Source organism: Marmota flaviventris, chromosome 14 (assembly GCF_047511675.1).
Source record: "Marmota flaviventris isolate mMarFla1 chromosome 14, mMarFla1.hap1, whole genome shotgun sequence".
Lineage (NCBI taxonomy): Eukaryota > Metazoa > Chordata > Mammalia > Rodentia > Sciuridae > Marmota > Marmota flaviventris.
The window spans coordinates 88,096,164-88,108,666 of NC_092511.1; the positions used below are offsets into that span (position 1 = coordinate 88,096,164).

Consider the following 12,503-nt stretch of genomic DNA (forward strand, 5'->3'; position numbering starts at 1 on the left):
TTATCCTTTGCACTGGGAGCCTGTGATAGCAACATTTATCTTCACTTCTGATTTTTTTCCTTTAGGTTTAAAACTAAGAGAACCAAATTTCACATTGAAAAGAACATTTAAAGTAGAGAATACAGGACAACTTCAAGTCCACGTAGAAACCATTGAAATCAGTGGATACTCATGTGAAGGATATGGCTTTAAAGTTGTTAATTGTCAAGAGTTTGCACTAAGTGCCAATGCCTCAAAGGACATAATCATATTGTAAGTGTTTTCTTATAAGGTGCAGTATAATGAATCACTAACTTCTTACTGTCTTTTTATACTAGAGTCAGATACTACAAAGAAAGATATTTTTATATTTATAGATAATAAAAGGTCTTTATCCACAATTATTCATTTGATTTTTTTTTCACTTAATCTTCAGCTAAGGTATTTCTTTATATCTTTGCTTTCAAAGTAGTAAAACTTCCTCTGTATCCCAGGTGGATCAGATAATCTTAGAAACCAACTTCAGAATTATTTAGCATAAGATGCTGGGATGAGTTCAGTGTCCCAGCCACAGAACAGAGACTTGGACCATACGTGTATAGTTTTAACTTGCAGACTAAGAATGGGCAATACTTAATTTAGAAGACCATTTTAATGCCTAATCAGTAAGAGTTGTAGTTTTTGTTGTTGTTGTTGTTTTTGTTTTTGGTACCGGGAATTGAACCCAGAGGTGCTCAACCACATCCCCAGCTCTTTTTAAGTTATATTTTGAAACAGGGTCTTGCAGAGTTGCTTGGGGTTGCTGAGGCTGGCTTTGAACTCAGGATCCTCCTGCCTCAGCCTCTCAAGCTGCTGGGATTACAGGCACGTACCACCGTGCCCAGCTTTGCAGCATATTTAACAATTAATTGATAGCTAACTTGTTATAAACTCTGTCCCCTTAATTGAATAATAATTTCAAGCCCTTCTGTGATGCTTACTTAATAAGTGGCTAAATTACTACATGTGAGGCTTAATTCTTGACCTAAAAGTACAATGAGGTAATGAAACGCCTATCCTCAAGGTGCACTCAGGTAACAAAAAATAAGATGATTGTGACAGCAAACTGAGCTGCAGGCAATGAGGAATAGTCTCTAGTTCTAGGGTGGGTTTTTGTTTTGTTCAAGCCATTATTGGGAATGCAGCTTAGATAAAGAAGAGGAAAGGCAAAGAAGCTCAGACACACTTCCTGAATTAATGTCTGAGAAGATGGTTATTGTTCTTTTTTTACATAATTCCTCAAAATTATCCACAGAATGCAATTGTTCCTGTTGTTAACCTCCTAAGTACCACCCTTAGATTCTGTGCTGAGCCTTTAGGGTTCATGGGACTGTTGTCAGCTTGAACTGCTGTGCTCTGTTGTTTTTTAACTCAGCCTCACTGCCATCCTCTGTTTTAGGTTTACTCCTGATTTCACAGCTTCTAGAGTGATTCGTGAACTGAAGTTTGTGACGACCAGTGGCTCTGAGTTTGTATTTGTGTTAAACGCGTCCCTCCCGTACCACATGTTAGCAACCTGTGCAGAGGCCCTCCCCAGGCCCAACTGGGAGCTGGCTCTGTACATCATCATCTCAGGAATAATGAGGTACTGTGTCTTCTTTTGAGGTTGGATTTCATTCATTGATGGACACAACTTATCAGGTCCCTGCTGTGTGCTGGTCATTTTTCTGAGAGCTAGGATGTGCTGCCAGCAAACACAGCTCTTCCCTTGCCACACTGCCATACCAGAAGGGGCAGTTAGAGCTCAGTCATCCTCAGTGGCATGTATAAGCATTTACCTTTGAAAGTAGAGAACCAAATTAAGTACCTGTTGATTTCTTTTAAAAAATTCATAATTTGCCAGGTACTTGCTAGATTTGGGCATATATACTTAATTATATGCCTAAGCAACATAAAACTGATTATAAATATTTTTAAGTCCCCAGCATCCCATTTTTTAACAACATATTTCTTTGTATATTTTTGAGAATCAGATATCCTCTCCCAAACTAGTTTACATAGTTACGTTGCACAAAAGGGAAAAGTTGGCCTAGACAGTTGTAACTCAGATTTTTTTTTTTTTTCAATAAAAGAAAAATCATCCTCCAGGTATCCATTCTGATACAAATAATTATTTCCTCCATGTAAAATTATTTCACTCCATGTAAAATTACCATTTATAAAAATTTGCGTGCACATTTTTATCCATGACCTTTTGGTTTAGGCCTTGCCCATTAAGAATTGCTACCAACATCTTTGTTTTTATATCATACTACACCATACCAAAAACTGTTTAACAGCTAATTTTTTTCTCTTGCACTAACAAACAATCCTCCTGTCCACTTCCTGTACTCTGCAGCGCACTGTTTCTCTTGGTAATTGGAACAGCCTATTTGGAAGCTCAAGGAATTTGGGAGCCATTTCGACGGCGACTATCCTTTGAGGCCTCAAACCCACCCTTTGATGTGGGAAGGCCATTTGACCTCAGGAGAATCGTTGGTATTTCATCTGAAGGAAAGTATGTCACACACTGGCAATCAGTTCTCTAGTGGGCATGGATTTGGCTGATATGATTACAAGAAAAACTAAACAAGTGTCTTCCTTTCTGCTTGGGAGGAACAAAACCTTACTTCTAATTACTTAACACCGTGGTTGCCTTTGGTTACTAAGCGTTCATCCCAGAAGCCATGTCTTTATCACATTGGTTAAGGTTCAGGTACCCTCTAATCACTGACTTTTCACATAAAGTAGAACCTAGAAAGTTGTGGGAATTGTCCCTCGCTTGATGTTTTTTTCCCTTGGTTTCTATTTGTGGTGTCTGTTCTGGTGGAATAAGTTCTTTTAATATTAGATTTTGTAGGTGACTCTTTGCTGATCTGCAGTGGTCCTTTTTGCAGCTTGAATACACTCAGCTGTGACCCCAGTCACAGTAGGGGGTTCTGTGGAGCAGGAGGCTCGTCATCACGGCCTGGTGCAGGGAATCACAAGCAGTGTGGCTCGTCAATGCACCCACACGGCAGCCACAGCAACAGAAACTCAGCTGACGTGGAAAACGTCAGAGCCAAAAGCAGTTCAAGTACCTCGAGCAGGACTTCTGCACAAGCAGCCTCCTCACAGTCGGCAAACAAGACAAGCCCCCTTGTCTTCGAGGCACACGCAGCGCCCCAGGGTCACACAGCGGGCAGAAGGTCCAAAGGGGCAAAGCAGAACCAGCACAGCGGCCAGCACCACGGCCACAGCCCCCTGGAGCAGCATGCGCAGCCTCCAGCACCGCCAGTGCCTCAGCACCAGGAGCCGCAGCCCGAGCGGCTATCTCCCGCCCCCCTCGCACACCCCACCCACCCAGAACGTGCCAGTAGCACAAGGCACAGCTCGGAGGACTCAGACATCACCAGTCTCATAGAAGCCATGGACAAAGACTTCGAGCACCATGACTCCCCACCCCTAGAAGTGTTTACAGAGCAGCCGCCATCACCATTGTCAAAAAGCAAAGGTAATCAGTCATCTGTCCCCACAGTCAGAGGAGCAAGGCATGTGAGGGGAAGCCAGGGCAGTCAGGAGGTATTCTGGTGGGGTCCACATGAGCAGCTCCCCTTGCGGGTGCTCTCTGACTCAGGTTTCTCTCTGGGACGGTATAGGCTATAACATATCACAGTGCAGATGGAGGCATCCATTTGTTAAGAAAGATAGCTTTATAAAGCTTAGATTCCATCTCAGTCAGAAATTTCTTGAACATCTGCTACTTTCCTTTTCAGCTACCTGTGATTGTTATATTGCTATAATTTTTTTTTTTTGTTAAAATCATTTAAACACAGTGGTAAATGAAGATCATCTGTCTTATAACTCAAAAAATAGGATTTCCACTCTACTTTAGAGCAGGGGTTGGCAAAATCAGCTCATGGGCCAAATCACCATGTTTTTACAAAGTTTTACTGGAATACAGCCTTAGTCATTGTTTGCATATTATCTGTGGCTGCTTTCTTGCTCCAGCGGCAGAATCGCTGCAGGGACAGTCTGGCCCACACTGCTGAAAACCTACCATCTCGCCTGGCATAGAGCAAGTTTGCCAAGCCCTGCTGTAGAGTTCCGCATACTATCTTGGCTGCCTGTTTCAGGGGAACAGATTACCCTGAAACCTAGTGACCTAAACCACCAGAATTTTCTTCTCTTGGTTCCTCTGGGTTAGGAGTCTGGGTGCAGCTAGCTGGGTCCTCTGGCTGTCTCAGCCTTCAATCAAAGTGTCGGCCAAGGTTAAAATCACCTTAAGATTCCCCTGAAGTTGCTTCCAGGCTCATGCAGGGGGTTGATAGCAGTATTCACTTATTTCCAGGCACAAGGCACTTCTCCCAGTAGGACTAAGGGCCCCAGTTCCTTGCTGGCTATGGCCAGAAGCCTGAGGTGGTTCCTCCAAAGGGCAGCTCAACCGAATGAGAATCAAAAGGACAGGAAAGGACAAAGGTTAGCAGCTTGGAAGTCGGTGATGTTGGGAGTGACACCCCATCAGTTCTGTAGTTTTTCGGTTCATTGGACATGTGGTCCAGCCCATTCTCCAAGAGACAGCCCATACTCATATTGCACCAGGGCAGAAGTACTAAGAGGTGAGATGGAAGCCATCTTGGAAGTTCTCGTGCCACTCAGATGGGTGGGCCAAGCCAGACTTCTACAACCAAAATGAAGAAAACCTATCAGTGACCTCTACTTGTATTTCAACTTTATCCCTTTACAGCATGAACTATGCATCTTCCTTCCTCTTTGGAGGCAGCCGTGCTAATACATATTACCCCAACCCTATTTAAGTTCCTCCTCACTGGTTCACCAAGGAGTTTTTGCCTTTGTTTGCACAGGAACAGGAACCTTCATGGCCCTAAGAGGTGGGGAGAAACCTGACATTCAGTGTCTAGGAGTTTTCCTTTACAGAACATCTTAGTCCCAGTCATGTGAAGACTGGCTATACTGAAATTCCATGCATTTGTGTTTGTTAAACAGTAAAATGTTCCCTTGAACATTATTAAGTTCTACAGAAATCAATCCTTCCTTCCTTCCTTCCTTCCTTCCTTCCTTCCTTTCTTTATTTTTTTTAATTAGTGCAAGGAATTGAACCCAGGGATGCTTAACTACTGAATCACATCCTCAGCCTCCCCCCCTTTTTTAATATATACATATTTTTTATTATTTTTTTTAGTTGTAGGTAGACACAATGCCTACATTTTTATTTATTTATTTTTATGTGGTGCTGAGGATCAAACCCAGTGCCCCGCCTGCACTAGGCAAGCTCTCTACCACTGAGCCACAACCCCAGCCTGATATATCTATTTTTTAGTTGTAATTGGACACGGTACCTTTTATTTTATTTATTTTTATGTGGTGCTGAGGATCAGACAGAGGGCCTCGCACGTGCGAGCCCTCTACCTCTGAGTCACAACCCCAGCCCCCCAGCTCTTTTTTATATTCTATTTAGAGACAGGGTCTTGGTAAGTTGCTTAGGGCCTAAGTTGCTGAGGCTGACTTTGAACTGATCCTCCTGCCTCAGAAATCCTTTTTTGATTAACCTCTTATTAACAGAAAATACATATCTTAACTTTTAAGATGAAAAAAAAATTGTTTTTTGGCTTTCAGAGTGGTCCCAGAGTACCCTCCAAAGAGCAATCTGCCGATGGAGTTGGGGCTGCACCTTCGGGAGGCAGGGGGCCCGCTACTTAATTTCCTTCCCTCTGTTGCTGTTTGGTAAAAAGGAAGGAGTCAGAATATATTTTGTTTTTCCTTCAATAACTGTTTTTATTGAAGTATAAATGTAGAAAACCAGTCTCTAAAATGAACTTTAGGGCTGAGGATGTAGCTCACCCTCAGTAGAACACTAGCCTAGCAGGCACAGGGCCCTGCTTCCATCCCCAGTACTACCCCCCCAAAAAAATTACCAACTTTGAAAGGTGGACATGGATCTCGGAGTCGCAGAACAGTGTGTGGAGAAACCATTCTTTCAGCTGGAGAGAACCTTCGTCATTCCTCACAGACTCACCCTGAGCATGTCATTGCGCTTACTTGGAATGTGCACTTATTCTTTTTAGAAGCAGACCATTCTCCCCACCCTGGATCTCAAACAGAAATTCTTGTAATGTCGAGCCCTTGGGGACATTCAGCAGCCTTCCCTTTCAGTTCATGTGTTGGTCTCCTTGATCTTGCCTTCCCTGGCTGTCGGCTTGTGGGCCAGCCAACATTCTCTTCTCCTCTGTCTAGCCGCTGTTTCTGGAGGAAGGTGCCCAGGAGTGCCCCCTGTTCACGGTTGGCTGGGCAGGGATGGTCATTACATTCTGTACTTCCTCAGTTTCTCCCACCTGGAACACACAAACTGGACAGAGGCCATTGCTGGATTGAAGGTTAAAATCGGAGAAAGTCCCAAAACCTGGCGAGGTCGGTTCTTGGTGTGTGGTGACTGAAGAATGGTGGCATCTGCAGCCATTCTACTTTCCAGCCTTGGTGATTTGGTGGGTAGCTTTGTCAAGGGCAGGGAGAGGCAAGGTCCCACCATCAGGCAGGCCCAGATTCAACCCTGGCTCTGCCTCTTTCCAGCTGTGTGGCTTTAGAAAAAAATCACCCCTCAGCTGCCACTTGACACCTCAGAATGTAGAGTAGTCTTCACCTGTGCTACAGAGGTAGCTACCACGCAGGTGCCTGTCAGGCAGGACATGATGCTGCTGTCCTTGGTCTGCTGAGGGGGAGGACGCACCAGGAGGCAGCCAGCCTGCAGGAGAGCAGGTGAAGTCACACGTAGCCAGATGCCCTGCCAGCCTGAGCAGGGCAGACTGGCGTCCCATGGAGACTGGCAATTAGGACATGCGTGGCGCAATTTCTGAGAAGTGTTAGGAGCCAGTTAGATCAGGTAACTGGCTTTAATAACTTCAGATTAGAGTGTGTATTACAGGCATTTGTTCTTGACCTGTATTTTCTATGTTCTTTAATTCTTTGTGTGAGTGTGTGTGTTCTTTAATTCTTTGTGTATGTTCTTTAATTTTTAACAAAAAAAAAAGAATGCATGTATTACATGGTAGAGTTTTTGCTTTTATCATGTTTTGTCAGTGTGTTGTACGTCCTGATGGGTCTGTGGTGACGTCATCGTTCCATTTCATTCCCCCTGCTTGCCCTTGCTGTCCTTCCCCTCTTCCTGTCCCCTCCTCTACTCTATTGGCTCCTTCTGTTGGGGGTTTTGTGATGGTTTTCATTGGTACATTGTAATTGTACGTGAAAGTGGGGTCGTTGTGATGTGTGCACTGTGCAAAACATGATTTGGTCAATTTCATCCCCTGCCCTCCCTGTCCCCGGGACTCCTCCTGCCCCTGGTCTTTCCTCTACTATGCTGCCCTCCTTGCTCCTTCCTTCCTTCCTTCCTCCCTTCCTCCCTTCCTCCCTCTCTCCCTCTCTCCCTAGCTTCTGTACATGAGACCAGACATTAAACTCTTGATTTCTGAGTCTGGCTTATGTCACTCAGCATGACGTTCTTCAGTTGTGTCCATCCAGGAGATGACGTCATTCCGTTCTCTTTATGGCTACGGAAAACTCCATTGTGTACATACATCACTTTTTCTTTATCCATTCATCTGCTGACAGACCCCATAACTTGGTTCTTGTGAATTGTACTGATATAAACATGGGAATATATGTATCCCTATGGTAGTTACTTTGGATAAATAACTTTAGTGATATCCCATTTTATTTCTGATATCAGTAATTTGTCTTTTTTTTTTTCTTGTCTTTTCTTTTTTTGTCTTGCTAGAGGTGTGTCAGTTCAGAGACTCGGGTTCTGTTTCTTGACCTTTGTCCACTGCCTGTTTTAATGGCTTTGCTTTTGGCACCTACTCTTACTCTTCCCTTCCTCCTGCTCCTTTAGCTTTGTTTACATGCTCTTTTTAAGTTGTTGGGTGGAAGCCGTTTTTTAGCATATGCTCCTGGTGCTCTCAGTTTCCCTGTGAACCCTGCTGTATCTGTGTGTCAGTGTGACATGTGGAACTTCCATTCAGTTCTGTATGTTTTTGGTTTGAGACTTTCTGTGACCCATGGTTTACCTATAAGTGCTTTGTTAGTTTCCAGGTGTTCAGAGATTTTCTAGTACTGCTTCTAGTTTGAATCCATTATGTTAGGAAAAAACAACTTTGAATGATTTCAGTTCTTCCGTATACGTTGAGGTTGTTCTATGGCCCAGGATTTGGCCTATGTTGGCATGCGATCCGTGGGCACTTAAAAAGAATATGCATTCTCCCCCCTTTTTTTTTCTTTTTAGAGAAAAATTTATAAATGTCCATTAGATTAATGTCAGTGGATGATATTGTTGGGTTTTTTCCAGATCCTTTCTGATTTTCTATCTAGTTGTTCTATCTGTTGTTGACAGGAGGTGTTGTCCTCTCCAGCTGTCCGTGTATTCCTCTCTCAGTTCTCATTCTCTTCACTTAGCTGGCAGCTCTTCTGAGTAATGCATATACATTTAAGATTGCTGTATATTCTTGGTAGCTTGACCATTTATCATTATATAATGTTCTCCCTTGTCCCTAGTAATTGTCTGAAGTTTATTAATATAGCCTCTCTTGCTTTTATGTTTCCATGATACATTTTTTTCCATCTCTTTACTTCTACCTTTCCTATATCATTATATTAGAAATGAGTTTTCCATAGGTAGCACAAAATTAGGTCGTAGTTTTTAATCCAATCTGCCAGTCTCTGTCTTTTTGATTACATAATCAGACCATTTACTTTTAATATAATTATTGATGTTTTAAAACTTTAAACCCATCTCTTTATATTTGTTTTCTCTTCAGTCTCCATTTTCTCTTTCTTTTTCCTACCTTCCTGTGGATTACTTTTTTTTTTTTTTTTTTAGGGAAGTAGCATATTCTAGAATATCTCTCTATATAGTTTTTTTAGGAGTTGCTCTAGGTATTACATTTTAATGGCCATAATTTGTCACAGTCTTCTGGGGTCGTCTTACAAGTTTAAGTGAAGTATAGAAACCTTATCTCTCTTTATGTTTCTTTGCCCTTTGCAAGTTGTAATTGTCGTAAATATCTCTACTACATATGTTTAGAGCCATATCAGATAATGTTAGAATTTTGCTTCAGTCATCCAGCACAACTCAGAATCTACTCAAGTCCTGAGGAAAGCCTGTCTGATCTACCCATACTCTGCTGACTCCTTCTTGGTTTTCCCTAATGCTCCCATGTTCCTTTTTTGTTATCCTTTCTCTCTTGGGTACTTCTTCTATTTCTTCTTTTAGAGCAGGTCAGTTGGATTCAAATTCTCTTAGTTTTCCTTCATTTGCGCATGTCGGGAAGCTCCTGAAGGATGTGTTCAGCTGGGTGGAGGGTTCTGGGATAACGGTTGTTTTCTTTAGTGCTTCTAGCCTCCATGATTTCTGAAGACAGAGCTGTCATCCTGATTGTTTTTCCTACAGATGAGGCAGGCGGCTTGGCTTTGCTCTCCCGGCTGACCTCCAGGTTTTCAGTTTTCCCAGGTTTGCTTTTGCTGTGTCTTGGTGTGAATTCCTTTGCATTTATCTTGCTTCAGGCTTTCTCTTTTGTTTTTGATTTGTAGGTTTGTGTCCCAGAAAGGGGACATTTTCATTTCCATTGTTTCTAGAGTTCTTCTTCAGCCCCTCCTGTTTCTCCTTTCCTTCTGAAACTTTGATAACACAATATTAGCTCTTTTGCTATAATTACACAGATCCTCTCTTCACTTCTTCCGTTTGCACTCATAATTTCTATTTCCTGTTTTCAGGCTTACGATTATTTCCTGTCTCCTCCCTTCTGCTCTTCAGCCCACACACTGAGCCTTTTATTTCAATTATTTTTCAGTTCTATGATTTTCATTGTGTTCTTCCTTGCATTTTACATTTGTTCGCTGAGGCCTTCAGTTTTTTGCTTATTTCAGGCGTGTTTGTGATTGCTTAGTGTCACCGCTGTGTACTGGTGACGAGTCCTCGCTTTCCCGATTGCTGAAATATAACAACACCAGAGAAGCACATGCCGAGGCGAGTGGAAGTTTTATTAAAGGACAGCAGAAAAGACTCCTCCCCGGAGGAAGAAGGGGACCCAAAAGGCCTATAAGGTCTTCTTTCAGCTTTCCCACACTCCTGTCCTTTGTTTCCCTCTGTCCTGCAGTGATGGAAATGCAGGTGGGAAGGCCCAAAGGGTAGGGGACAGGTGGGCTGGAGGAGTAATCTGGGCAGGGAGGGCCTGGGGCAGTTTTTGGATTAGCACCTCCCTGTTTGCTGGGAGCTGCTTCATTAGCAGTTCCTTAGGATGGGTTGGGCCTTGGGGACATTAACATTTCAATTCCCCCAGGTGCTGCTCTGCTCTCCTGGACTCCATTCTCTGTAATGGCTCCATTTTATTTATCTTATTAGACCCGATTTACCTAACTACCTACCTATCTGTAAATCTGGCTTCATTAGGACAGCAGTTATGGCTTTGTCAGATGGTTCTAACATATCTGTCTCCTTGGCTTTGGCATCAGTCAGTTGGGTTTTTTGTTTGTTTTCATTTAATTTGAGAGGTTCCTGGTTCTTGGTATAAAGAATGACTAGACTGAAACCTGGACCCCTGGAGTCTTGATGTTCTGAGACTTTGGCTCTTTCTCAGCCTTCCTGTTATTGATGCCTTTCTCTGACATTGCTCTGACAGGGGAAGGGGACAGGGTGTGTTACAAGTCTTGATTTGCTTCTTGTCCCCTGTTGGCACCTGAGGGTGGGAAGACTCCTCATTGCTGCTGGGTGGGGTTGGGGTTCTGGGCACTGGAGTTGTCAGCAGAGGCACAGCGGGCAGCGGAGGACGTCCTGACCGACGTCCTGACCCACGCCCTGCTCCCTCCCAGGTCCTCTTTGACACCAACCTGGCAGGCATACTGGGGGCCTGGTGATGTCCTTGCAAGAGAGAGTCTGGGCTTCTGCTCAGCCTTGGCTGGCGTGCTGGGGTGGGAGCACGTGGTGTTTGGCAGGGAAGAAGGCTTTTGTCTTGCAGGATGCCCCTCCTGCCTTTGTTAGGGCTTTGCCTGTGTGCATTGATGCTCACGGGGAAGGTAGGTGTAGCAAGGAGAAAGTTCAGGGAGCGCACCGCCATGCCTTTTCTTGGGCCACTGTCTGTCTCACCATCTCTCCTCCTCTCAGAACTTTCTTACGCTTATTTTATATACTGCCCAGGGATTTTAGATGTGCTTATTAACAGGAAGAATAAGGAAAAGTACATCTACTCTGTCTTCGCAAAATTGTTAGGCCTCTGGGTGTTTTTAAGGGGGTTTCTGTTTCCTGTCTGGCTCCAGTGAGTAGAGAAACTCAAGTCAGGTTGGAGAGTCTTAAGTGAGTGTGCTGTGATCTCACCAGCAGCGCCCTCGGCTGCAGGCCTCCCATTCGAGCTGTCAGGTCTACTTGGACCTACTCATGGCCGGGGTCAGTTACTTAGAAAGCCCTGAGGTGGGATAAGAGTTTGGTCTTAGGGTAGTGAGTCCCGGTGCAGGTCCCAGGGTCGATATCTCCTTCTTCCATGGCACAAAACCAAGGGCAGCCCCGCATCTGCTGCTAGCGCTGGTAGAGGGCGACAGATCTCTGAGGCCTGAGCGCTGCCCTCATGGTGCTAGGAAGAAATGGAGCCCAAGGGGCAAAGCTGGAAGCCTCCAAAGGGGAATGTCACCAGGGATTTGGTGACCACAGGAGGTGAGCCAGACCCTGAGCTGGAGTCTGCTGGGTCACTGGAGGAGGAGGAGGAGGAAGAAGGGGGCGGCTGGCCTCAGGGACATTCATGCCACCGTGGTAAGTGCCTGGTGAACATGCTGCCCTGCGAAGACCCCTCCTCTGTCACCAGGTTCATGCTGGGTATTGTTCTTCCTTGGAGATGCACCGAGTGTCTCTATGCTGCCACTTCAGCCTGGGCCATCATGTTTAGAAGATTTTTTTAGAGTGACTGTGTGCCACTTATGCCACTGTCCCCTCCAGAGCCGTTCATTCAGAATCTCTCACGTATTTATTTAAGCTCCCTGGGTTATCCTAAAGTGTGTCTGCTTAAGAAATATTTTTATAGACTGAGAGCCTGAAAGATGATTTTAGTGTATTTAACTTAGTTTTAGACATTTTAGATTTGAATTGCTTAAAGTGAGCCCCCAAGGAGAATAGAAGGGGAAGAGGGCAGATTGCTAGGAGCACCAGCAAAAACGTTGTCAGAAGAGAAGTCCAGCAGTGATGGTGTTGGCAGCAGGCCGGGAGAGGCCTTGACTCTGCAGGTGCTCTGGGCCAGGGGTGGATGGGAGGCGAGTCCTTGGCTTCCATGGTGGAGGGGTCACTGTGAAGCTTTCCAAAATCACATCCATGAAGGCACCGAGAACAGAAGTCAAGGGCAGCATGTTTAAAAAGTTAATGAGAAGAAGATAAAGACTTGGAGGCAAAAAGTATAAGCTACTCTTTCATAAAATACCTTTTTAACCCAAGTTTTCAACTTAATTATTGGTATAAGTATTTCTTCTTCTTCTTTGTCTAT

The 12,503-nt window shown here is 44.2% G+C and overlaps 1 protein-coding gene across 4 annotated transcripts in view; it reads left to right on the forward strand.

Annotated features, from left to right (window-relative positions):
- Window positions 1–12,503, forward strand: part of Tmem131 (transmembrane protein 131) — a 160,424-nt gene that overhangs the window by 134,459 nt on the left and 13,462 nt on the right. For all 4 annotated transcript variants that reach the window (XM_071601865.1, XM_027950670.2, XM_071601866.1 and 1 more), the window contains 4 exons: window positions 66–252; window positions 1,418–1,603; window positions 2,357–2,515; window positions 2,895–3,490. In XM_071601865.1, coding sequence (XP_071457966.1) covers window positions 66–252; window positions 1,418–1,603; window positions 2,357–2,515; window positions 2,895–3,490 — 1,128 coding nt within the window. The remainder of the gene's footprint in view (window positions 1–65; window positions 253–1,417; window positions 1,604–2,356; window positions 2,516–2,894; window positions 3,491–12,503) is intronic.